This window comes from Dreissena polymorpha, chromosome 1 (assembly GCF_020536995.1).
Source record: "Dreissena polymorpha isolate Duluth1 chromosome 1, UMN_Dpol_1.0, whole genome shotgun sequence".
Taxonomy (NCBI): Eukaryota; Metazoa; Mollusca; class Bivalvia; order Myida; family Dreissenidae; genus Dreissena; species Dreissena polymorpha.
In genome coordinates, this window is record NC_068355.1 from 99,084,042 (window position 1) to 99,111,260 (window position 27,219).

Sequence of the window (27,219 nt, forward strand, 5' to 3'; positions counted from 1 at the left end):
TTCTGACAAGCTTTCATTTATTCAAAACTGCACCCGCAGCTGAGCGTTGGCTTCCGTTATGCGGTGCTCTTGTTTAAATTACTACTAACATTTGGACTTTGCTTTATCAGAAATATAAGTACTTTGTTTGACAACTCAATGCACTTTGTATATTGTAGTTGGATATCATGGAGCCCAAAGTTCCAGAGGATATTTACAAGTCACATCTTGAACCCACCAGTAAGTGCTTTTTGTTTGAAATAGTTAGCAAAAACAGCACATAACCATTATGTTATTAATATTTTTCATTATTATTTCAACTTTTTCTTCCGCAAGAAAGTAACATTTTTACATCATAAGTCATTGTGACCAAATTTCTTAAATATTTTAGGCGTAAATAAACTTCATTTTCTAAAAATCTTGGGTTATGCAGGACATATTTAATCAATGTTTTAAAATAACTGCACAATGTAACTTTAAAAGAAAAAAACATTCACAGAATACTATTGACACATTAGTCAACCAAAGTAGCTTTCAAAAACTTATTATCCCCCGCTAAGGCGGAGGGATGTTGTTTTGGCGTTGTCCGTCCGTCTTTCCGTCCGTCCGTCGGGAGCCATATCTTGGAAGTGCTTTGGCGGATTTCATTGAAACTTGGTATGAGTATATAAATGAATAACAGGATGATGCAAGCCAAATGGCATTGTACACCATCCGTTAATAACGGAGTTATGGCGCTTTGTATCTTGAAAAATGCTTTTTTTAATGTAAGATATAGCATTTTGTGTCCAGAAGCATATTGGCGGGGGATATCAATTCAATTAATGCTTGTTTTAAATCAATTTCAAGGGTTTTCTACAATTTAAACAGCCAAATGAAGCATGGGAATAATTTTCTTGTCATTCATGAAACTTACCATTCAGATGCTTGTCTAACGATTGGACATATGGAAACACCATCGGCAGATTGGATTTTTGACATCGGGCTCTTGACTCTTTCCGCTCTCTGACTTGTACAGTTGTCATCAAATATTCATCAAACATTTTACAAATATTCATGGACCTTAAAAGTAGACCATGAATAATAACCAGACAAATCGCCCAGGGCACTTTGGAGTTATTACTCTTTCTTTGTGAAAAAAAAGAGCAATATTTTCTGTTAAAGCTTTCTTAATTCATTTTTCACCGAATCTGGACGAAACTTTCCCCACATAATGAAATTAGAGTTTGATATCCAGGCAAATGCAATTCCAAATAATCCATTGATGCCCAATTTTTATGACATTTGTATATATCTGGCCATGAACTTGTTAAATGTTAAAATTTGTTTTTTTGACAAGTTGTTTGGTTTGATCTTCACTTTGGCTGATACTCTTGTTATCAATACTAATCCTTCAATGCTTTAATACTTTGCAATCTGAACATCTCAGAAGTTTTCTGAAATGTATGTAATTCAGTGGTTTCTAAAAGTTATATTTAATGTTGGATTATTTGTGTCTTGTTCTGAGAAAACGGGGCATAATGCATGTGCGTAAAGTGTCGTCCCAGATTAGCCTGTGCAGTCCACACAGGCTAATCAGGGACAACACTTTCCAATTAAACTAGATTTTTGGTAAAAAGGGACTTAATTTAAACAAAAAATACCATTCAAGCGGAAAGTGTTGTCCCTGATTAGCCTGTGCGGACTGCACAGGCTAATCTGAGACGACACTTTAGGCACATGCATTATGCCCAGTTTTATCAGAACAAGACACTATTTGTTCAAATTACAGGAGGGTCTATTGGTCCATCCAGTGTGGATTCTGCCAGACAGAACCTGGCCTCCTCCTTTGTCAATGGCTTTGTGAATGCAGCTTTTGGCCAAGACAAGCTCCTCATGGAGGATGGCAATAAATGGCTCTATAAAAACAAGGACCATGGTGAGTGGAGCGGAGTATATATTAAATATTATTTATAAGCTTGATTAAATTGAAAAATCTCACGATAATAAAGACATTCTCAAGTTTTTTCCTGGAAGAACTAGTATTTGGTGTCTTTGGAAAGATCCTAAGATTGCTACCCAAGTGGAGATTGAAGCCAAGTCCTCCCAGTCGCAAGGCAGATAATATTATCCATAATATAATGGCAACCTTTGTTTAGCTTGATTAGTTGTTGTATAAAATAAAAAGCTGCAGTTTGAGGTATAAAGTTGTTGTTTTTTACAATGTATTGAATTACCATTTGATGCTGTTTAAACTGTTTAATATAAAACCATTCAGCTTACATGAATATATATGAGAGCTATGTTGAGGTGTCATTACTACTGAATTGTGCGCAGGTATGATGACGGCCACTGCCTCCCTGGGTCTCATACTGCTGTGGGATGTAGACGGGGGACTCACACAGATTGACAAGTACCTCTACTCCTCTGAGGACTACATTAAGGTATACACACTTCTATGTTGGTCTCAAAGACTAATTGATCAGATTTGATCCATTATGGGTTTAGGCATTTTCATATGTTTGATTTAATTGTTTGACTCCAATGTTTTATTAAAACATTTTATTCTGTTAACAGTGTTTGTTAGAGTTTGACCCCTGAAAGCAGGGCTGTAAATTAATTAGCAAACGGTTCTTTAGAATTCTGAATTTTTGAGACTTAAGATTGCAAACCTGTTAAGGAAATGAAGTTTTATTAAAGTATTTACAGACCTTTAATGTACTGATAGCCACAGTAACATCTGTGGCAGTGTAGATACCGCTTATTTCTAACTGATAATGATTTACAAAATGGTTACACAGTATATCATTCAGATATTCTACTTGCTTGTGGTAACAGAAGGACACCATGCAAATGTGTGCATGACGTTGTTGTTCATACCAAATAAAGGTTGTCTACTAATAACTGGTTGATTGTGTATATCTGTTCAGGCTGGTGCTCTACTGGCCTGTGGTATAGTGAACTCTGGAGTCCGCAATGAGTGTGACCCGGCCCTGGCCCTGCTCTCAGACTATGTCATGCATACTAGTAACACCATGAGGACTGGAGCCATTATAGGGTAAGTGTGTGGGCATAAAATAAACATTTTAGCAGTTAACTTTGTATATACTAACAATTTAAAATCATGATAAAGATAACAAAGTTAAAGTTTGAACATATTTTTTGTTTATTGAGCATACATCAATATCAAAGAGTGTACAACAGAACAAAGTGTGCAGTTTTCGTTATTTTTAACTGTCTATTGAAGATGTACTAAGTGATACACCAATAGGAACAATAATTTAGTTTTTTTTGCTTCAACACTAAACAACCATATATACAGCGCCTTATTTTTGTGAGGTGTATTCTACAAACTTGTCTATAGTCAAACCTGTGTACAGCTGCCAGTCTATCGAAGTGGTCACAGTGGTGCTATACTTGTCTATAGTCAAACCTGTGTACAGCTGCCAGTCTATCAAAGTGGTCACAGTGGTGCTATACTTGTCTATAGTCAAACCTGTGTACAGCTGCCAGTCTATCAAAGTGGTCACAGTGGTGCTATACTTGTCTATAGTCAAACCTGTGTACAGCTGCCAGTCTATCGAAGTGGTCACAGTGGTGCTATACTTGTCTATAGTCAAACCTGTGTACAGCTGCCAGTCAATCAAAGTAGTCACAGTGGTGCTATAGGTAGGTGACCATTTTTTAGATGGTTGGTCAACTGAAAGTATCATTCTCATTCAAAGAAATAAACATCAAAAGCTCAGAAAACCTTATTCGTACACAAACATCACACAAACATCATTTTCATTTAAACAACCACAAGCTTATCTAACTGATCTTAAGTCAATGAAATATTGTTTTGCTTGTAGATTCTAACCATATGCAATCATTCTAAATCAAAACAATCTCAATATATATCATCATGTAATAGACAACACATAATGGAAGATGCTACTGTTAGCTCAAGTACTATTTAGAATAATTTATTAAAAAAACCCTGCTCTGATTTAATTTATTTTGAAGATTTTTAGCTCATCTGATTGCTCAGGTGAGCTTTTGTGACCTGTCTTTGTCCGTCTTCTGTCCGTCAGTCGTCTGTCCGTCCACATTTGTTCGTAAACACTCTAGAGGCCACATTTATTGTCCGATCTTAATGAAACTTGGTCAGAAGCTTCGTTGCAATGAAATCTTGGTTGAGTTCAAAAGTGGCTTCGGTCCGTTGAAAAACATGGCCGCCAGTGGGCAGGGCAGTTTTCCTTATTTGGCTTTAGAGAAACCTTGTAAACACTGGAAGTCACAATTTTTGCCCAATCATCATGAAAGTTGGTCAAAACATTGGTTTTATTGATTTCTCGGACGAGTTCGAAAATGGTCCAGATTGGTGAAAAAACATAGCCGCCAGTGGGTGGGGCATTTTTCTCTATATGTATATATTGAAAACATGTCAACACTCTAGAAGTCACATTTTTTGTCCAATTTTCATGAAATTTTGTCAGAACTTTTGTTTCCTAGATACGTGAGTTAAGTTTAAAAATGGTTCCGGTCCAGTGAAAAACATGGTTGCTAGGGGGATGGGGCAAATTTCTTTATATTTATATAGTAAAAAGCTTGTAAACAATCATGAATTAAGGTCATGTAACATGCAAGACAACTCTTCTAAATATTGCATTTAAGTTTACAGTAGTTACTCCCCTTTGATTATTAATGTTTTCATAATGTGTGTATCATTAATGTGTTAATTGTTATTCGAGGTTGGATGTTTTTATGCCCCCTTTTCGAAGATATATGGACGAGGCTTTTCCATACGCACACAATTTTGTACCCCTGTGACCTTGACTTGAACTTAGGGTCCGGGTTTAGATTTCGAAATCTGCGTTTAGGTTTCGAAAAATGCTCATAACTTCTATGCCCATTGAGATGTAACCTTCATATTGTGTATGCATGTTTATCCCATTTTCAATGCGACATTGACGGTATAACACCTTATGAAACAATATAAAACAAATATAAATATTTTGTTTAATTCCTAAATGAGAATACCATAATAATTTGTAATCCAAAACACACTCCCGATTGTTTTATGTTAACAAGAGGTTTACAAATTCTAGCATCAAAAAAGTCCTCATGTATTTCCTTTGTCCCGACAAAAGCGCGCAAAAATTATGCACCATTGTACAATGTCACATGAAAAGCGTGCGTGTATTGATTTTTGGATAAAAACTTTGTAGCACAGAGAACATGTAGATCAGTTGATTTCGGCTAAATGTTTCGTTGTTCTTTTTAACTTTTAATTGGCCGATAATTGTCATAATGTGTGCTTGAAATAGTATGATTCAACAACTACTAATAATAAATTATAAAATAATAATCTCTTTTCCAGTAATAATAGGTGATATTCGCACATGCAGAAACAAAAAGATCAAACGGTCGCATATTGCTTTTAACCCGATAGCCCACCGCTAATTAATTTCAATTTGCAAACTGGCTGTCAAAATGTTTATCACACATCACGCTTCAGTACTACAGTGCCTTAACCGCAGACTGGAAGTAAGTTTCGATTGTATCGCCGTTGCGTCGGTGTAATTTTGGCAATGTACATGACTGGCTTACTCGCGCGAGACCACTCATATGGGGGAAATTTGGGATGCAAAATTGCTGGCAGCTGGCTGGAGAAACAGGGTAACCGCTTAATAGGGGTGCATTATATAGTGTTTATGGGCGGTCGCTGCACAGACCGTCCGCCTACACGGGGCGACCGGCGATGAGGGGTGACCGGAAGTAGGGGTTGGACTGTATACTAGCCTGTATTCAACACTGTGGGATAAACCTGTCGCGTGCACAGACTATTTTTTACTTAACCACTGATTGATGTTTCACAAGAAATAAAGTCGAGAAAACTTTGGCTTCAAAATTATACGACCTTCAACCTTTAAATCTAGTCCTATGACATAATTTTTCGCCATCCGTATAATAATGAATCAGCTGAAAATGACACTTTTTGCATCATTTTCCCCCCAAAAAAAATTTGACGATTTATTATAAACGCAACTTATTTCACATGTACATCTACTGTATATCGACATATTTGAATTGTCAATTTATCACATTTTCCATTTTTCGTGTAAGTGCATTGTTTATAACCCATGCATATACTTTTGAGATTTAAGAATGTACAACAAGCCATACAAATATCGCACAATTCATAAATAATCTGCAATATTTGCTTTCCGATTTAATTCACATTAGGCATAGAGCTGTGTAAAGTATAAGATGGTAAGATTAGCACCACACTGGAATTCGGAACGTCCCATTTTGTACACAGGTATTATCCACTGATTTATCTGTTGTGTAATGGAATGTTTTCCATTCTTTGTGTATTTATATATTAAATTATTTTCTTGTACAATAAGGGCATTTACCATAGAAAAATAACATTGTGCAAGTTTAAACATAATTATGTTTGTATGCAGAAATCTGCAAATGCAACTGAGTATACCAACGGCTATTATTTGATAAACTGCTCCGGTTCATTTTAACAGTAGTAATGTAGAGTGAATGACGTAGCGTGTAACGAAGAAGAAAGTTTATTGAGTTTGTAAACTCATTTGAATATAGTGATAGGATGGCATGAGCGTCTTTATTTAACTATGCAAAAATAATTATAAAAGACCCTAGATGCATAATCGTCAATTATTGCGTTAAATGGATTATTAGATGGATTTTAAAGGATAATTAAAGGTAAGATACTAGTTCGAACGTGTTTTGCTTTTTTTGTACTTTTGTTGTTTCCTGTTCTCGGGGAAATGATTTTAACATGGACGCCATTGATGCATCTGATCACACACGGCATACCCATAACATTATATAAATAAACACGTTCTGCGCGTACTTAAATTCGTCGTCCGAAGTCGGAAAACGTATTGCCCTGTATTTTAAGTCAAATAAAGTGTCAGTCGCTGCAATTGTCTGTTTACTCGTCGAAATTGTCAAGGTCGTCAACGGTTTACATGTATGTTGACATCAACATCATTTTGTCAGGAGGCATTGGCTGCCATATTTGATTTTGATCATTTTCTTTCGAAAATAAAATGAATTATAGTAAAGTAAAATCTTCTTTTTGCAGTCGTAATGTGTTACAATGCGGATACTGCGTAAAATTGAATTGAGGCATATGGTGATATTTTTAGTTGTTTTACAGTTTGTGTGTGAATTTTTTCAGACTTTTCTACGTACCAGAACAAATACATTTATATCACTTCGCATGGTTACATTCGTTAGATTTTAAGCGCTTTTAAGACTGAATTAAAATTATTGGTAAGGTTATTAGATCTATTTATGTTAAATGTCACGTTGAAAAAAATCAAATGGGATAAATAGAATACTAGGATGAGCGTTGAATACAGAGAAGTTAATGTTGCTCAGCTCGAACACCGGAAGCGCTCGCCAAGGCTCGCCGTCCCAGCGTTCTAAGCCTCGCAACATAAACTTCTCTGTATTCAACGCTAACCTAGTATTCTCTATGTATATGGACAAGGCCTTTCCATACGCACAATTTTTTTACACCTGTGACCTTGACCTTGAACTTAGGGTCCACGTTTAGGTTTCGAAATCTGTGTTAAGGTTTTGAAAAAAACTCATAACTTCTATGTCCCTTGAGATATAACCTTCATATTTGGTATGCATGTGTATATGGACAAGGCCTTTACATATGCACAAATTTTTTTACCACTGTGACCTTGACCTTGAACTTAGGGTCAGCGTTTAGGTTTCGAAATCTGTGTTTAGGTTTTGAAAAATGCTCATAACTTCTATGTCCCTTGATATATAACTTTCATATTTGGTATGCATGTGTCTATGGACAAGGCCTTTCCATAGGCACACAATTTTTTACCCCAGTGACCTTTATCTTGAAGTTAGGGTCCACGTTTAGGTTTTGAAATCTGCGTTTAGGTTTCGAAAAATGCTCATAACTTCTATGTCCCTTGAGATATCACCTTCATATTTGGTATGCATGTTTATATGGACAAGGCCTTTCCATACGCACAAAAAGTTTGACCCCTGTGACCTTGAACTTAGGGTACGCGTTTAAGTTTCGAAATCTGCGTTTAGGTTTCGAAAAATGCTTTAACTTCTATCAAAGCGTTTATAGGGGGCAAATGTCATCCTATGGTGACAGCTCTTGTTTTTCGCTCACCCGATTGCTCAGGTGAGCTTTTGTGACCGGTCTTTTTCCATTGTCCGTCCGTCCGTCGTCTGTCCGTCCACATTTGTTCGTAAACACTCTAGAGGCCACATTTATTTCCGATCTTCATGAAACTTGGTCAGAAGATTTGTCCCAATGATATCTCGATCGAGTTTGAAACTGGGTCATGCTCGGTCAAAAACCAGGTCACTTGGTCAAAAAAAAAGGAAAAACCTTGTAAACACTGTAGAAGTCACATTTAATGCCCAATCTTCATGTAACTTTGTCTACATGTCTGTCTTAATGATATGTTGGTTGAGTTTAAAAGTGGTTCCGGTCCGTTGAAAAAATGGCCGCCAGTGGGCAGGGCAGTTTTCCTTATTTGGCTTTAGAGAAACCTTGTAAACACTCTAGAAGTCACAATTTTGGCCCAATCATCATGAAAGTTAATCAAAACATTGGTTTTATTGATGAGTTTGAAAATGGTCCGGATCGGTGAAAAACATGGCCGCCATCGGGCCGGGCATTTTTCTCTATATGTATATAGTGAAAACATGTGAACACTCTAGAAGTCACATTTTATGCCCAATTTTCATGAAATTTGGTCAGAACATTTGTTTCCTTGATACGAGAGTTGAGTTAGAATGGTTCCGGTCAGTTGAATAACATGGCTGCCGGGGGGGGGGGGAAAGATTGGTTTTATATATATCTCAGATGAGTTTGCAAATGGTCCCGATGGGTCAATAAACATGGCTGCCATTGGGGTGGGGCAGTTTTCCGTATGTGACTATATAGAGAGAAACCTTGTGATCGAACACTATAGAAGTCACATATTTTGCCTAATCATCGTGAAACTTAGTCAATACATTGGTTTTATAGATTTCTTGGACAAGTTGGAAAATGGCTCAGATCGGTGAAACACACTTTTTAGCTCACCTGATTGATCAGGTGAGGTTTTAGGATTGGTCTTTGTCCGCTGTCCGTCCATCCACATTTGGTTTGTAAACACTCTAGCATTCACATTTCTCAAGCATTCTTTATCAAAGTTGCTGAAAGATCTCAGTCAAGTTTGATAATGAGCAAAATCACATAATTAATGCCATAATTATTACCCTTAGATTGTCCAAATTTTCATTATATTATACAAAATCCTTGTAAGCAAAGTTTGATGTTTGGTGAGGGGGTCAACTCAAAATATAGGTCACCATTTCAAATCTTACAAAAACACAAACACACCCTACGCCAGAGTTTTGGTTCAATAATGATGAAATTTGACAAGGATGCTTGTCTGGTCAATATCTAGGTCAAGTTTGACATTAGGTAAAGATTGAATGAACCAACTCCTCTCAGGTGAGCGAACTAGGGCCATCTTGGCCCTCTTGTTCTGTTATTATTTCAGTAAAGCCAACCTCAACACCCTGGCTTTTGTTTTCTCACAGTGGGCCGCATAAAGTATATTGAACGCATTTACCAAAATGAAAGTCTTTAACTGCACAAAAGAGGCTATGATGTCAGAGGTGCAAGACAAAAACACAGATAGATTTGATTATTTACTTTTTGCACCTCAAAATGAATGCCTTGTGACCACTTAACACAGTTGAAAAGTGGCTTTTGGTGTGATGCATGCTTGCTGCTGGCCACTTACCTCTGGCATCTATCAAACTTAGGTGTAATAATGAGTACGTAGAAGGAATGGTGACTTTCTGCTTACACCAGGTGACTGCTTTAGGGTAAACTGCATAACTAAGTTTGGACTGCATATACATATTTTGAACATATGTGTCTTGTTCTGTGAAAAATGGGCTTAATGCATGTGCCTAAACAAGATTTTCGGTAAGAAGGGACTTCCTTTAAATGAAAAATACCATAAAAGCGGAAAGTGTCGTCTCTGATTAGCCTGTGCGGACTGCACAGGCTAATCTGGGATGACACTTTATGCACATGCATTAAGCCCAGTTTTCTCAGAACAAGCTCATATGTTTATGTTGTCTGTCTTGTTATTCTTCATTATCAGATTGGGTCTTGCCTATGCTGGCTCCAATAGAGAGGATGTGCTCCAACTCATACTGCCAGTTTTGGGCGACTCAAAATCAAGCATGGAGGTAAACAGTAATTTATAAGTTAAATTTAGCACATCATGCACTCTTAATGTCATACTAGCTTGACGTTGTTATGCTTTACTGTTATTGAATGTATGGCAAACATGTTTTGATTTTTCTTTTGATGTGTGTGAAATGTCTGATTGATGATTCATCTTTTTATTCCCCCACAGAGTGGAATGCATTAACAATTGTTAATCCATATGTACTGAAGATTGTGTTTTGAAATTCTCTTTGACTATTGGATGGATCTCTCTCAAACTTCCTTAATTGAATGACCTTAATGCGTAAATGGCTTTACACAAAGTAGTCTGGGGTTTGATAATGTTTTGGCAAAATCATGGTCCTTAGTTTGTTGTTTTTTCCAACAAATTTTATAAAATTGCCTCAAGCTTTTTTTTCCACTTCTCTTTAAAAATGGGCAGATCCCATTCACAATGGAATGACCTTTATGTTTTTACATGGTCATAATGAAAGGAACTTTGGATGCAACCATTTTTGGCAGAATTTGTTTTGTTTTTTCCATGACCGTTTGATGTTTGTGTGCAACCACTCCACATCAATATATCTACTATAGATATTTGAATAACACTTAACATATGTGTTTAGGGTCTTCATGAACAATCTCTTATCAAGATCTATGATAATGATCAGCTTTTTAGTATGATTATGCCCTCTTTTGTAAGTACAAAAGTCTGGTTCAGGTTTGCATTCGAGATAAAATTTTGCTTACACATTTAACAACATACATAACGCACATACCGGATTAAACGTGCACCCCCAGATTGTGTTAAATACATGTTTTAAAAAATGTTTCCACTGAATAACTTTACTTTAATTTGAGGTATTGTGCTGAGATATGGTATGCAGGTATGTAGCGATCATACATTAAGACTTTGATTTGGCTTGCATTTTTGGCCAATCGGGTCAAGATAAAAGTGTTAAGATAAGCTATATATAATGGAAAAAAAGTTCATTAGAATTCCCCTTTCCAGAGCTAATCACTTCTTAATATATTATCTATGGCTCATGAAAAGTCCAGCCCATGTGTGTCCTCAGGTGCTGGGTATAGCAGCACTGGCCTGTGGTATGATAGCGGTGTCCAAGTGTAATGGGGATGTCACCTCCACCATCTTACAGACCATGATGGAGCGATCAGAGGCCGAGCTTAAGGACACATTCTCCAGATATTTGGCACTTGGCCTGGCCCTCAACTACTTAGGTACTGCACTCTTGTATACTCCGTAGATGGATTGATTTGAAAGTTTTTCATGGTTTGGTATGCTTGCAACAAAGCTATTACAATTTACAAGGGAGAGGTGTTATACATGAACAAGTAACCTTGCTGTGGGAACACTTTCTTGACAGATGTGGGTAAAGTATCGTCCACAATTAGCAGTCCCCTCATGGTAATCTGCGAAGATGCTTTCTGCTTAGACTCAATTTTCGTTAAGATATATACTTTTAACACAAATTTATACTAAAGAGGAAAGTGTTGTCCCTGATTAGATTGTGCTGACTGCATAGGCTTATATGAGGCTAAAATGTTCAAACATGCATTAAGTTTTCCCAGAGCACAGTTTAATTGAGTCGTGTTTTGAGAAAACTGGGCATAATGCATGTGCGTAAAGTGTTGTCCCAGATAAGCCTTTGCAGTCCGCACAGGCTAAACAGGGAAGACACTTTCTGCCTAAACTTGATTTTGGGTAAGGAAGGACTTCCTTGAAACTAAAAATACCATAAAAACGGAAAGTGACGTCCCTGATTAGCCTGTGCGGACTGCACAGGCTAATCTGGGATGACACTTTAGGCACATGCATTAAGCTCAGTTTTCCCAGTACAAGACTCAATTGTTAACACAAATAATGTTTCACATCATGATTTAATATGCATAACAGTAAGCTACATTTATTTGTTTAGGATATCTATGTTAAATTGCCTGGTATGAATTCTCTGTTTATGATTTATTAATTGTTCAATACAGATGTAAGCATTTGGGGCTATGAATCAGCAATTTGATCGCAAAATACTAAATGAAGTAATTGATAATGGAACCTTGCTCTGTTCTGAAAATACAAACACTTTAGTTATACAAAACTGTTGTGACTATTCCAAAAATGTGTTGACTGTCCCCTACCGGTTTCACCGGAGGGGACTTTTGGTTTGTGCTCTGTGCGTCTGTCTGTCACACTTTTCTGGATCCTGCGATCACTTTAAAAGTTGTTCATATTTTTACATAAACCTTGAAACATGGATAGATGGCAATATGGACATTATGCACGTCATTTCATTTTGTTCGTACGTCAAAAATTCTGGTTGCTATGGCAACAAATAAAAAAATAATCTGACAATGTTTTAGCCAGTAGGGAACATATATTGCTTGGCAATAGTCTTGTTATCTCTACTATTGTGTTGTGTATGTAATGTATTGTCAGCAGAAGTTGTTGCCTTCAGGTCGCCAGGAGGCTGTAGATGCAACCTTGGCTGCACTAGAGGTGGTCAGTGAGCCACTCAAGTCAATGGCTTACATGCTTGTTGATGTCTGTGCTTATGCAGGTAAAGATATGTATATCAACTTACTTTCTACTTTGTATTAACCAAATATGTAGGATAATGCACATTTATTACTTGTGATGAAAATTGCTTTGAATCACATTAAGGGAAGTGGTGTCAAGGTCACTGTTACTTTAAATGTAGAAATGTAACATGAAATTACTTTTTCTGCTTACTTACTTAAAAAGCTAGACAAGTTCCATTTTCCTACAAAAACCTGTTTATTGCCCTTGAAGATCATGTATTGAAAATATTTTACACACTTTATATGGACTGATATAAGAACTCTTAATGTAATATTTTTCCGAATATGTGATATGTGGACAAAATTGGCCCCATCAAAGGAGGGGGTGGGATCATTGTTTGTCACTTATTAAACAAATAGTAACAAATACTAGTTTCTCTGATATCTTAAAAAGACTCTTTACTTAGAATTATGGAATATTATTATTCTTACTTGATATCTATTCATTTGGCATTAACAGGTACCGGTAATGTTCTGAAAATCCAACAGCTTCTCCATTTGTGCTCGGAACATGATGAAAAGAAAGACCAGGTTTGTCCATACTGTAACTAATTCAATAATGAATTTATTTTTTATAGGATTAATTTCTGCTTCAAAGCATTTACATTCCTGTTTTCATAAGAAAAGATTTAAAAAAATTGTTTTAGAAGATTTTAATGATAATTATACACCAAGAAAGCAAGAAGCAACATGATTCCCTTACAGGAATCACATGATTACTTCCTAAATTCTAGCATATACATTTTATCAACATCTGTTTGTAACATTATCCCTTATTAGATAATGTAACTTGTCATATGAGCCGCATCATAGGAAAATAGGTAAGAAGCTCTTCTCTCCTATTGAGACAAATAAACTGTGCATGATTTCAGTCGCGTTTTGAGAATAATGTATGTGCGTAAAAAGTCGTCCCAGATTAGCCTATGCAGTCCGCAAAGGCTAATCCGGAATGAAACTTTCCACCTGAACTTGAATTTCGGTGAGGAGGGACTTGTTGAAAACTATAAATTTGTGTTAGAATCCAAAGAACTTTCCTCTTTTGAGTGTTGCATATTACGCTAATGAGCAACGGTTTGATTTTCATATGCTAGTGATCAAGACACTCTAGCTATAATTTTTGGGGTTTTAATTTAAACCAATTGGTTGTTACAGCTAAAACCAACTCTAAGCCCAGTGCTCCAGCGAGGCATAAATTGAAGGGCACCCCACCCTGCCCTCCCAAACCTCCGCCCTGCCCTCCCGAACCTCCGCCCTGCCCTTCCTAGGGCCCCCCTGCCCTTTAAAATAAAATAAAAATAATATTTTTTTTTTACACATAATGATTAATAAATCTATTATTACAATAAATTGTAATTAATTTATTCCTCATTGAAGACACTATATTCGAATTGTTTAATAATAATGGGAATAATATATTATAACAATTATTAATAACATATAAATAAACATGCAAGAGGAAACATTCCAGAAACATCCTCGTGCTCGAAAGTGCCCTTTTGACAAAAATCCCCCTGCCCTTTTCAAATCCTAGCTGGAGCTCTGTTTAAAGACAGAAATAATGTCTTATTCAACACCTTTTCTCAATTAATTTCTGTCCATGAAACAGACTATCATTGATTATTGAATACAACAAATGGGAATTGAGGTTATTGTTTTGACTTCTTGATACTTCCTGCATTTTTTGTTTGATAAACCCATTTAAAATAAAACTGTGAAAACAAATCTAATAATATAAATTGTTGTAGCTTTGTTTGCATTACTCATTTAAATATGAATTTGAATGATCACTCATGAGCATACATTGATATTCTCCCAAAGCAACAAATGACCCTATTTTAACCCATTTATGCCTAGCGTCTAGAAAAAAGGCCTTGGGTCTACGCTGTTTGCTTCAAATAATTTCTTTAAGAAATGTTCTTAATACAGAGATAAATATACTAGACATCCCTAATTTTGGAAATAAATTGATCCAATTTAGAAGGATGGTAGAGTCCACTAGGCATAAATGGATTAAATTGCTCCAAAACAGGACAAGAATGAAAACAAAGAGGACAAGAGCAAGAAAAAGGATAAGAAGGAGGAGGAGAAGCCAGCCACAGCAGACCTCACAGCTCAGCAGGGCGTAGCAGTGCTGGGGCTTGCCCTCATTGCCATGGGCGAGGACATTGGGGCGGAGATGTGCTTCAGGTCCTTCAGCCACTTGGTAAGGGAGGGCAGGACATTGGTCCTTTCAAATTGGAGTGATTTTAAGTAATTGTAAATATACCAAGCATTTCAGCTCTGAGCTGGTGACTGGTTTTAATGTCATAAATACGTTACCTACTATCTATTAGCTTATAGCTTTCCAAGGGGAATTAACTCATCCGGAATTTTAACTGGGAACCGGCCACCTCATTACCGTAATACAGGCCAGGTTAAACATTACTGCAACGCAACCTAGGCAAAAATCGGTAACCAATCCTCAATATTCTTTCCGGATCGACCAGGTGTAGACGTGTCTTTTACAGCTCTGAATTGAAAATTGTTTTTCGATTTATTTCACTTGGTTGATTGGGGTTTTTCATAGATAAATTGTGTTATTTATCTTTGTACTTCTTATTCGGAATATTTTATGTGGATTTTATGGACTTTTGTTTCAGTTGTAAAGGTAAGCCATGCTTGCTTTTGTTGAACAATCGTTTATTTCTACCATGCTGGGTGTTTTAGGCGCGAAAGAGCACGTGCAAAACGTTTTTCTAATGCGTGAAACTTGTTTTCAGCTTTGCTGCGTTTTAGGTACATTCTCATGTACATGAGCACGTGTATATCGTGATCTTCGTCAATACGCAGTTGAGGAAATTTGTACAGTGTAAATATTCTTCTAATGTGTTACGAGATCGTGCAAAGCGTGCTCTTCTAATTCTTTGACAGATTGTTTATCATTTGCCATTGTGTGCAAAAATGATTTTACATTTCATATGACAATATTAATTGATGATCATTATATTTTCATCTGTTTTGAATTAAACTTTTGTTTAATTTATGATCTACGGCAGTGGTATTACACGTACCATTGACTTTCTCTTTTACAATAATAACTTAGAGAATGTTAATTATTTTCATTATGGACAAATAATGATTTTATGTGCCGCATGATAATCTGGTCTGTGACCTTTTTATTATTGAAGATGTTTTGCTCTTGTCTTTATTATAATCGACTTAATGATGGTCGCAGATACAAGAGATGATAAAACCCGATGACGTCGCAGATCATGGATGACTTATTTCATGTTCAAATTGTTGAAACTTTATTGTTTCAGCCTTGCCGGGTTTTTGTACGTACTCATGCACTTGAGCACGAGTTTTTCGTTTTTCCTCTTCAATAAATAATTGAGAAGGTAATCCAACTAGGATTTCGTGCCTTTTTCATCAAAAGATTATTGAGGCCAATTGTACAGCGTTTGTTTGTTTACATATTGTGGTTTAACTTTTATTTAATATTTTAACCATTGTTTTTGTCTTTTGTAGGTTCTTTCTGTTTCTTTTGTTTCAGAAATGAACTTACAAAATAGAGGTTCATGTGGTCATGTCAAGACAAGGTGGAATTTCCACAACACTTGCCTTGCATGTACCGGTTGCACTTGCTTCACAAATGTGCGGTGTGCGTATTGTGGGCTTATGACACAGCTGGTCGCCGACGGACGTCGATCAGCCACAACGCAACGAACCTACAACAGACGTTGATTGTCCGGTGACTTCACTGGATGATGGTCTTTAAATTGTTTTGAATATACGTACAATTGATGTTATCTTTTACAATAGTAACTAAGATAATATTAGTTAATTGTATTATATGCTAATAATTATTGTGCCATATGACAATCTGGTCTAGGACCAGTTAATTGTTGAATATGTTTTAGTCTTATTTTTCATATTCAACTACACGATGTCTGCAGAGAGGACATCTGATGATATAGCCTTCGCTATTCTTTCCCGGGCAGGATGAGATCTATTAGTAAATATTGCTTAGAAAGTAGATCTACATCACACCTTATGGCACCTAGATGGGAAGAAGAGCCATACGTCGGTAACTGCCCGTTGGCGGTGACCTCGGAGGGTCATCGCCGGTGACAGTACTGTTCACTTAGTGACGGTCCGTTCACCGGAAAACAATTTCCGGGTACTGAATTCCCGTTAATTGAGGCGAGACGGGCAAGACGTGGAACACGGAGCTACCTCTCCGTCGATCGTCGTCAGACCATTGGGGCGTTCGCCATTTACCGGTCTGTGCCCGTAGACGTTGACCACGGAGCAACAACGGTACGTCGGTCAATGTCTCATTCAGGTTTGTTGAGGTATGTATGATTATAACATATATACCTAACGTTGACCACGGAGGTTCAATACTAGTGACGTCACAGTTTCAGAGATGTTCCTGTAACACGTTGAGGAAACGGTTCCCATTAGCATAGACGGACAAGACGTGGAACACAGAACTATCGCACCGTCAATCGTCTTCAGACCATGGTGCTTTCGCCTTCACCGGTATGTGCCTGTAGACGTTGACCACGGAGCAACAACGGTACGTGGGTCAATGTCTCATTCAGGTTTGTTATGGTATGTATGATTGTAGCATAGTGTACCTAACGTTGCCAACGGAGGTTCACACTAGTGACGTCACCATTTCATATTTGTTTCATGAATGGTCCGTTACAGAACACCACTTACCGGGGACTGATCCTGTCATGGAGAAGAATATCCGTCACGGGTTCTCGGTACCTAAGAAGAACCTTCTTACGTCGGTTTTTGCCCGAGGACATTGACCACGGAGCAACAACTGCACGGTGATTAATGTCTATTCAGGTATGTATTTATGAGACATACTGTATCTAACATTGCAGGTGACGTCACTGTTTCATATTTCATGATCGGTCCGTTCACTGAACACCAGTTTCCGGGGACTGATCTTGTCATCGAGAGGAAATTTCAGTCGCCGGTTTCCGGTACCTAAGAAACGGGCAAGACGTGGATTACGGCTTTTCACTCTCCGTCGATCGTTGCTAGACCTTATGGCGCACACCATTCATCGGTCTTTGCCCGACATGTTGACAACGGAGCTATAACAGTACGTCGGTCAATGTCTCAGTCAGGTATATAAGATAAGGAAGGTAAGAATAAGTAAACATCATCTGACTTCTTATTCATCTTATTCGTCCACAGATACAACAACAGTAGACGGACACGCTATTCTTCATCGAGCACTGGCCAGAAGAAGAAGTCGTTCATCATCATCGGATAGGATAGACATCGAAAATACCTCGCTTTCAATGAGCAGTTCTCGTAAGCGTTAATGCAACGCTCATGTAGACATTATTTTGGAGACTTTATTTCCAGCGTAGCCAAACAATATTTCGGCATCGCAGGTATATTGGAATTCGCCATTCATCATGTATGGATTTCCGAACCTACTGGTCATGTTGACGTTTTCTATATTATTCCTTTACGGAATATCATATCACCATTACACATGTGTTGGTTTTCTTAGGCATCCACACATGTTGCAGTCACCGAACCTTATTTGTATACGAACATTAGTTCGTTTAAATTTCAGGCTTCGGGATTAGGTCATATTGCCACCACGACTACATTGGACACTTTGTGCCTATCATACTGATAATCTAACATTGTTTTCCGATTTACAGTATCAGTTAGATGACTTCTGCACCAGTTATTTTCATCCTGACGCAGTCTTATTAGGACCGATTCGTTCCGATCACAGCGCACCGATCTCCGGACACCAGTCACCGATCAAAACAAGTAGTCGTTTTCTTCCTCCTCTTCTTCGTCATCGAGGGGGTTCGTCATCATTGCTATCGGAATTGAGTTTTGGCTCGTTCTTCTTTGTCGAGCAATACTCGGAATTCATGTCAGACCATATAGATTCCATCATATTTTGGCATTAAACCAATAACGTTACCGGTCATATTAAGGACCGTTCCGGTTAGGTTAACAGTTACCAATCACCGGTATTAACTTGTGTTTTCATCGGTCATAATTTGTAGCAACGGTTATCTTCTACTTTTCTAGTTGTATAACCCTTGCTATGATTCTATTGAATCCAATATTTTATGGATTGAACAATTTCCATGACTTTTTGTATTTTTTTTAATACTCATGTTCTACTGATGACCGTTATTTGCCAAATCATCTACGCTGATTTGGTTTATGGTTGAATTTCCTTACCAGCTAATTCAAATTGGTGCTGGATATGAATTACTTATACTATAAGAATATGAAATACATCTATCTGTTATTTCTACTTCTATCTTTGCCGACTACATGCAGACTATTGGTCTTGCAGTTTGTTCGGCTGAAGCGAGCTCGAAATCTTATATTGGGCTCGAACATTTCTATTTGATCTAGAATTATATTCAAGAACCTTAGGTTAAATTTTAACACACCTTAACCTGTTGGATACAGACGAGCATTCTTTTTAGCTCTTTTTCATTTATAAACATTTTCACGACTCGTTTGTGATGATTTCAACTAGCACACATCGGTCGTGGTTTATTTCCAGACACAGAGGTGAACATATTATCACTCATTGTATTTGTATTCCAGGAACTTATTCGTTATTTGCAAGATAGCAGGTCGTCTCAACGCCTGCAGTTCTTTTTCCTTTCGGTTAAATAAAAAATTGATTTGCGCATGCGCGCCAGTGTTTTTCCAAATCGCTTACACGTAGATGCTAAACTGTTTCGAGGAAAGTTGTTTCTCATCTAACGCTAGTAATGAGCGAAATGCGATCATAGATCGCGAAATGCGATCATAGATCGCAGTGTTAATGCTACACCGCGAATGCAGTTCGTAGAAATCGATCAACAGCGTGTGCGATTGTTATACATTCGTCCACTTGACATAAACTGGATACTTAGGTTATTCTATTATTTTGCCAGTTTTGGAATATCTTAGTGAGTTTTTGCCATATTTTTATGGTATCTACTTAGTGAATCATGTGATTATGGTTCTACGACCTTTTAAGTCTCCTGTACAATTAATTTCAGGAACTTCTGCACAGGTCAAATATCATATCTTAGAGAGAAATATGTATACAGATCCAAACATGTGCCACTACATGTCTGGCCATTATTTAGTTGTTTCTGCAGAAGAACATATTTCTGTTAGAACTTCAATACTTGTTACTTTTGAAAGGATAATTCCATCAGAACTGTATATGAGGTTCCCTGGAAATTCTTTTTGACTGGGTATTTGAGAGCATAGTTATTACCTTAATCATTCTGCTAGATGCATACATCTTTTTCTTTGATGATAAGAAATGTGTTCTTCTTTCCATCAAGGATAGAGATTATGCTTTCGTATACCTTGTTTTGTGTTAGTCATCACAACTCTGTGCTAATTTGGAACTGATCCAAGCTATGGAACATTAACACTATGTTGTTCGTTCTTAAGCGGTTTTGGCTTGTGTTATTGGGTTGCTTGATGAGCTTCCTATGAATATTTTTTTCATCAGCCTTATTAACAGTTCCAATATAATTTTTAAGACGGGTTTTTCCTTCTAATTATGTCTTTACCATACTGAGAAGTGAAATTCATGCTTTTTCTGTTGAATACGACCAATTTCAGTTCGATCTAATGTCGTCTTCACTTTATTGTGTCAGCCAGGATTCCTTGCTTATATCAACTCTATATGACTTCTCAAAATCTTCAAGTCTCCAAGTTTTCTTAAACTGGTAGACATGTAGATAAGGATAAACTTCTATGGCCAATCAGGGCTTTGAAGTTCTATCTCAGCAGTGTTAGTACATTCGAGGTTCTAAAAAGACACTCTTCATTTCCCTAAAAAAAGGGGGGGGAGATGTGTCTGCTGTTTCTATTAACTAAGGTTAGACATCTACAAGGAAGGTTTACTCTTATCTAAGGATTCATTCCTTTTTAGGATCTGACCGCATGAAGTAAGAGCTTTGTCTGGTTCGTGGGCGTATATTAATCACACCCCACTTCTTGACATGCTCCAAGTTTTTTTCTGTAGGAATCCGACCACCTTTTTCATCTTTTTATCTTCTTTTTCTGAAGTGCCAACAAAACCATTTGTATGTGTTTGGTCTTGTTGTAATTTCAATAACGGAAGTGTCTTCTTTTTGACATAGACATATTTACTCTGTCTGATGAGTCAAAATTAATACCGTTTTAACGAAGATAACCTGATAAACCTTGTTTTGGGTTTTGGCTGTCATTAGCTGGTAACCCTTTTTATGGGTTCTACTGTGATGGGAAAATATTTACGAGCCTTCCCACCTCAGCTTCAAAATCAGCTAATAGATAGTAGGTAACGTATTTATGACATTAAAACAAATTTTTAAAGTAAAATTCATTTTAATTATTAAATACTTACCTACTATCGGTAAGTCCCACCTCCCACCCCGCTATTCGATTAATATTTTGTATATGTATTGAAAGAATATTGAGGATTGGTTACCGATTTTTGCCTAGGTTGCGTTGCAGTAATGTTTAACCTGGCCTGTATTACGGTAATGAGGTGGCCGGTTCCCAGTTAAAATTCCGGATGAGTTAATTCCCCTTGGAAAGCTATAAGCTAATAGATAGTAGGTAAGTATTTAATAATTAAAATGAATTTTACTTTAAAAATTTGTTTTTATTGAGTATGCTAATATTATCAGATTTATATTGTGGGGCTTGTCAAGTTTTGTTGCTCACAAGCAAGAGTATAATAAATAGGGCTTGCATGGACAAACAATGACTGCATTAGTTTTGATAACTGCTCCTTACTTATTCTAGAAATTAACAGGACATTTTCTATCTGCTTATTTATTTGGTAGTTTAGTCATCTGATAATGCAGCTTATGTTTATTTGTTACACCAATGTGTAAATACAATGTAAACAAAAATCAGAAATTTCCAGTGTTCATAATAATGGCTTAGTTTTTGTTCCTGAACTTATAGTTCATGTTGAGATTAGATGTACTTTTATGAAGTAATTACTGTGTTACCATAGTTACTTTGTCAGAAAAAGAAGCTGAAAACATTTAAAAGAAGTTTATAAGGTCAGTTTACTGTTAATCAACAGGAGAATAATTTTTTATCAATATTGAAAGAAATAACAATGCTATTTAAGGTAGCGCACCTCTAATGATTTCCCGCGATTTCTTCGAAGGTTGAAGAGCCTACTATTAGGTGCCGTAGCCTAGTGGTTAAGGCGATAGACTAGAAATCTTTTGGGATATTCCCGGGCAGGTTCGAATCCTGTCGACGACGTGTACTTTTTTGGGACGCGTTTTATTTATTTTCTAACGTAATTTGATTTAATATGGCATATAAGCTATATTTATTGTTAAATATGTTGCAATTTTTATGCACATTCTTCAAATATTAAAATTAAAACAACGTTATGGCGAAATTGGGTGATTTACTGTTGAAAATACGAACCATGCATGTTGCATTTTTTTTATTTCAAAAAGTAAACGGTAAATCTATCAAGTTCTTGGTATTTTTGCTGTATAAAGTGTTTCTATAAAAACTAAGCTAAAAATATGACTCAAATGATACTTTTTTGAATTTTATGACACTTTGTTTTTTACCGACCCAATTTTTACTTGGCTGAAATCACTTACATTTCATGGCGCTCTTCCATAGATAAAAATTTGTAAAAAATAAATGTCTGTAAAAGAATACTTATTTCATCTTTTTAAACTTTAAACACCTTTACAGCATCTGTACACACCAACTGCATGCCCATATTTGGAAATTTGAATGAATTATGGAACTTTTATATACCCCAGGGGTGAAAATAAACTGGACAAAAGCCGAGCGTGGGGGTGGTTTTGAAAAAATCGGTATATTTTTTTAAAAAGCATGAAAAGCCTACCTACAAATTTGCATGTAGTTCAGTGAAATGATTCTGATTAAGAAAATAATTAATTAGATTATATTTGGATATGTGCCCATTAGAGGTGCGCTACCTTAATACTAATTTGATACCTTGAGTAGGCTTTTTCATGTGATTTTATTTTTATAGGTAAAAATGTTGTTGTTCCGCGAAAATAGTTTTGAATGGATGTCTTAAATTATTTTCCTGTAGGGTTGCTGTTTTGGATAGTACTTAAACCTATCAGAAAGAATTATAAAATTGTCATGCTGTTAGATTGGATTCATACAGTTTAATTCCAACTGGCACTCTTAAGAAAATTTGTATAATTGCTGATGTTTGGACGCTGACATTTGCATATTTTGCATTACAAATTTTCAAGAAGTCTTCATTTATTATCCACAATCCGATGTTTCAATAATAGATCTTTTGTATGTTTGGTTTTGGAGAAATTCAAACCAAATGATGACGTTGAACATCACTAATTAGTAATTAGACCAATTTTCTTCATTGTGCAAGTTGGAACTCAACTAAATATCCATTGTCAGACAGGTAAGAAGTAGGTCATTCTTGTGTTTGGTTAGGAGAAATTTAAAAGAAAAGTTAGTTTTGTAAATTAGAAAAACATTAACAACTGCTACAGTCTTTATTTGCATGTGGAATTTTCATCATTGGATCTTAATTTAATGTTTAAACTGTTATTGTAAATATCTACTGCAAAAAACCAACACAAGTCAATATTGGTACCTGTTTGATTATATGTGTCGTGTTCTGAGAAAACTGGGCATAATGCATGTGCGTAAAGTGTCGTCCCAGATTAGCCGTCCGCACAGGCTAATCAGGGACGACACTTTCTGCTATTATCATATTTTTCGTTAAAAAGGAAGTCCCTTCTTACCGAAAATCTTGTTTAGGCGGAAAGTGTTGTCCCTGATTAGCCTGTGCGGACTGCACAGGCTTATCTGGGACGACACTTTACGCATTTGCATTAAGCCCTGTTTTCTCAGAACGCGACTCATATTAGTCTCCAATGTTTAGTAACTGTATTTGTACAATGTATGTCGCTTATATACTAGCTGAGATACGGGGAGGTAGGGATACGTCGTGCTGTGCCACTCGCCCTGGGCCTACTGTCTGTCTCCAACCCCAAGCTGCAGATCCTGGACACTCTCAGTAAATTCTCACATGACAGTGACCCGGAAGTAACACAGAATTCAATATTCGCAATGGGACTTGTAGGTGCTGGTAAGTGTTTCTTTTTTAGTGATATTTAAGGAAAAAAAAATGGGGGTGTTTTCATTGTAAAAAACTATGATTTTAGTTGTAACTAATAGGAATTAAGTTACAAGGGCTTTGAAATTAACAAGTATTGTTTACTTTCAAGTAAAAAAGGATGAAGCTAAAATTTCTTAATTCTTATTAGCTTTGACAACATATTCTGCAATAACAATTTAAATCAGATTTCAGAGTTTTATAAAAGATTTTGTGGAATAGCTGAATTGGAATTAAGAATTTTCTAATGGAAATGGGTCTGTTTTATTGAATTTTCACTCAGTGGGATATTTTTGCATCGTAAAATATTGCATTAGGAAAAAAAAAGACATCACTTTAGTTTTGTTATAAGGATGATGGTCTCTTCTACAGGAACAAACAATGCCCGTCTAGCTGCCATGTTACGTCAGCTGGCGGTGTACCACAGCAAGGACCCCAACAACCTGTTTGTGGTGCGCCTGGCGCAGGGCCTCACCCACCTGGGGAAGGGGACGCTGACTCTGTCCCCCTACCACAGTGACCGCACGCTGATGAGCCCTGTGGCTGTGGCCGGACTGATGGCTGCCCTTGTTTCCTGTCTGGATATAAAAAACTGTATGTGGCATCTTGGTTAGACTCTCATTGATGTTGATGAAGTTCAGATGTACATATATTTATGAAGAATTAAACGTTATATGCAGGGGCTTCTAGCAAGCTTATTGTTAAATCATTCTAATTTCCCCAATCATTAGTACAGACTAGAATCTGCATTATGTATGTTTCCCACACTCTCAAAAATAAAAAAGTAGACTAAAACACTGATCTTTAGCCTAAGAAAAGACTATCTGTGATGAGTGGCATGCTTAACTAAATAAGAATATTATATTTACATAAAGAATGGTCGATGTGTTTCTATCATGTTCTTGTATGTGTTTCATCTGATGTGCCCTGCAGTGATCCTAGGGAAGTCTCACTACATGCTGTACCATCTGGTGTCGGCCATGCAGCCTAGGATGTTGGTTACCTTCGATGAGGAGCTACACCCATTGCCAGTAGCAGTAAGGGTTGGCACGGTAAGATGCTTGATACATGCATAACAAAATAAGTTATAAAGATATAAATTTGCTCATAAGAGAATTACTGTCTCTTTCAATTTGCGCAGATCAGCAATTTCACTTTTCAGCTTTTATGTTTAATAAAAACATTGTGATATTATTATGATATTAAACATATTTTGTCAATAATGTTAAGCTCTTTGCAAGTATTTATGCTCCTTATCAGGAATAAACATGTACATTTATTTAATTACTTTTGTTAATCCATGTGCATAATTCCAAAGCATTTATGTGTTCACATCTGTTTGTATGACATGACACCTGACTTTATAAGGTTAGGAGGTTCGCCAGTCATTGCTCTACTGCTGTTGGAGTTGTTTGCCTTAGATCCTTCACATATGAGAGGCACTCTGGGAATACAATGCTTAATTCATGTTTGTTAGGTGTTGTCACAGACTAGCATATGCAGTCTGTGCAGTCTGCACAGGCTAATCAGAGATGTTTGTTAGGTGTTGTCACAGACTAGCATAAATCGTCGCTGTTGTTCTCAAACCTCGTAGCTACAAAATGCCAACTTTTCAGGAGAGAGAAAAAAACGACAATTCGTCCTGATAGGAAACCTCGTAGTTGCAAATAAAAAAAATTATAAAAACGTTTTTGTCAAATTTGTCCAAACGAAACGACGTACCTATAGGTGAAATGGCGTCGCTGCGACTTTTTGCCGGGAAAAAAGCCAACAATCATTCTACAGCATTTCGTCACGTGGCTTTTTCAAGGGCTCTGATTGGCGTTGCGTAGAGCTACGAGATATAGCACAAACACGCGCAGACTGAATATATTCGGAAAAGACGAAAAAAATATTTTGAATATTTTGGAGCTACGAGGTTTGAGAACGACAGCGAGGATATGCAGTCTGTACAGTCTGCACAGGCTAATCAGAGAGGACACTTTCCGCCTTCACTGGATTTTGTGTAAGAAGATGCCGTCTAAGTATAAAATTCAATATAGCAGTAAGTGAAAGTGTCATACCTGATAACTGCACAGGCTAATCTGGGATCACACTTTAGGCACATGCATTAAATCCTGTTTTCACAGAGTGCTGCTAATATATATTTTGTTGTGCCATGTAGGCAGTGGATGTGGTCGGTCAAGCAGGTAAGCCGAAGACAATCACAGGCTTCCAGACACATACTACACCCGTATTGCTGGCGTATGGAGAGAGGGCAGAGCTGGCCACTGATGAATGTATCCTTTCTGGCTTAGATCTCATACTTGATGGAGGTTTAATGTGTAATATATAAATATATATATTACACATTAAACCAAGTATCATGAGATCAGTTTCTACATACATACGCGTAAAAATACATATATATAGTATTTTTACGTGACTGTATTTAGTTACTGATCATATGATATTTGGATAAAAGGTGCATTCAAACTTTGCATTTATATATGTTATACTAAACTTTGAATTCTTGAATAACAAAACGGAAATCTTATACGAATAGAACTCATATTAAGCTATTTTGGTTGTTTGGTATGTTGTTTGGTTTCCTTGACTTGAATCTCAGATCTACCGATGACATCTGTGATGGAGGGCTTTGTAATACTGAAGAAGAATCCAGACTTTGAGTCTACATAGATAGGGAACACATCCAGAGCATTCTATTTGCTTAACATGGATGGAAAAAATATTATGTTTCCTTGTCATTCGTCATTTCAGCCTTTGACAAAATAAGATGTTATACCAGTTGTGATCTAAATGGACATGTACCTCTGTTCATAGTAAATACAAATCTGTAAGATGATATGTCAAATTTGGATGTTTGTGGCATTGTTATTATAACTGTATTCAACACAAGGAAACATGTCCAGGATGTGCGAAAATAGCATCTCATAGCAGTCCTTGTTGTCTTCTGTTAGATGTCGGTCATGGATTACAGACTGTTGCTTTAGAAGCAACTTCTCCTTTGTGCTATTTTTTCATTTGTATGAATAAATAAAGTACTTGACACATTAAGTTGTTGTAATTCAACTATTAATTTTCTTTAAGTCTGGAAAGGCTCTCATAAATTGTAAATTGTTCTTGGTTTAGGGAGTAAGTCTTCGATGCATTTTTAACCAGATTTACCACTGCTTATCCCAATGTTTTTCACTGAAGGGTTACCCTGTTTTACCACTGCTTATCCCAATGTTTACTAGTGCAATACACATAGTGTTACCACTTT

General features: G+C 36.7%; 1 protein-coding gene across 1 annotated transcript in view; it reads left to right on the forward strand.

The window, feature by feature from the left end:
* Positions 1-27,011, forward strand: part of LOC127842254 (26S proteasome non-ATPase regulatory subunit 2-like) — a 39,891-nt gene extending 12,880 nt beyond the window's left edge. Inside the window, exons 8-21 of the mRNA XM_052371684.1 lie at positions 159-219; positions 1,751-1,897; positions 2,296-2,402; positions 2,889-3,016; positions 10,137-10,224; positions 11,281-11,443; positions 12,676-12,777; positions 13,260-13,330; positions 14,829-15,002; positions 23,759-23,927; positions 24,327-24,548; positions 24,888-25,006; positions 26,119-26,233; positions 26,563-27,011. Coding sequence (XP_052227644.1) covers positions 159-219; positions 1,751-1,897; positions 2,296-2,402; positions 2,889-3,016; positions 10,137-10,224; positions 11,281-11,443; positions 12,676-12,777; positions 13,260-13,330; positions 14,829-15,002; positions 23,759-23,927; positions 24,327-24,548; positions 24,888-25,006; positions 26,119-26,233; positions 26,563-26,633 — 1,737 coding nt within the window. The 3' untranslated portion in view covers positions 26,634-27,011. The remainder of the gene's footprint in view (positions 1-158; positions 220-1,750; positions 1,898-2,295; positions 2,403-2,888; positions 3,017-10,136; positions 10,225-11,280; positions 11,444-12,675; positions 12,778-13,259; positions 13,331-14,828; positions 15,003-23,758; positions 23,928-24,326; positions 24,549-24,887; positions 25,007-26,118; positions 26,234-26,562) is intronic.
* The last annotated feature ends 208 nt before the right edge of the window (positions 27,012-27,219 follow it).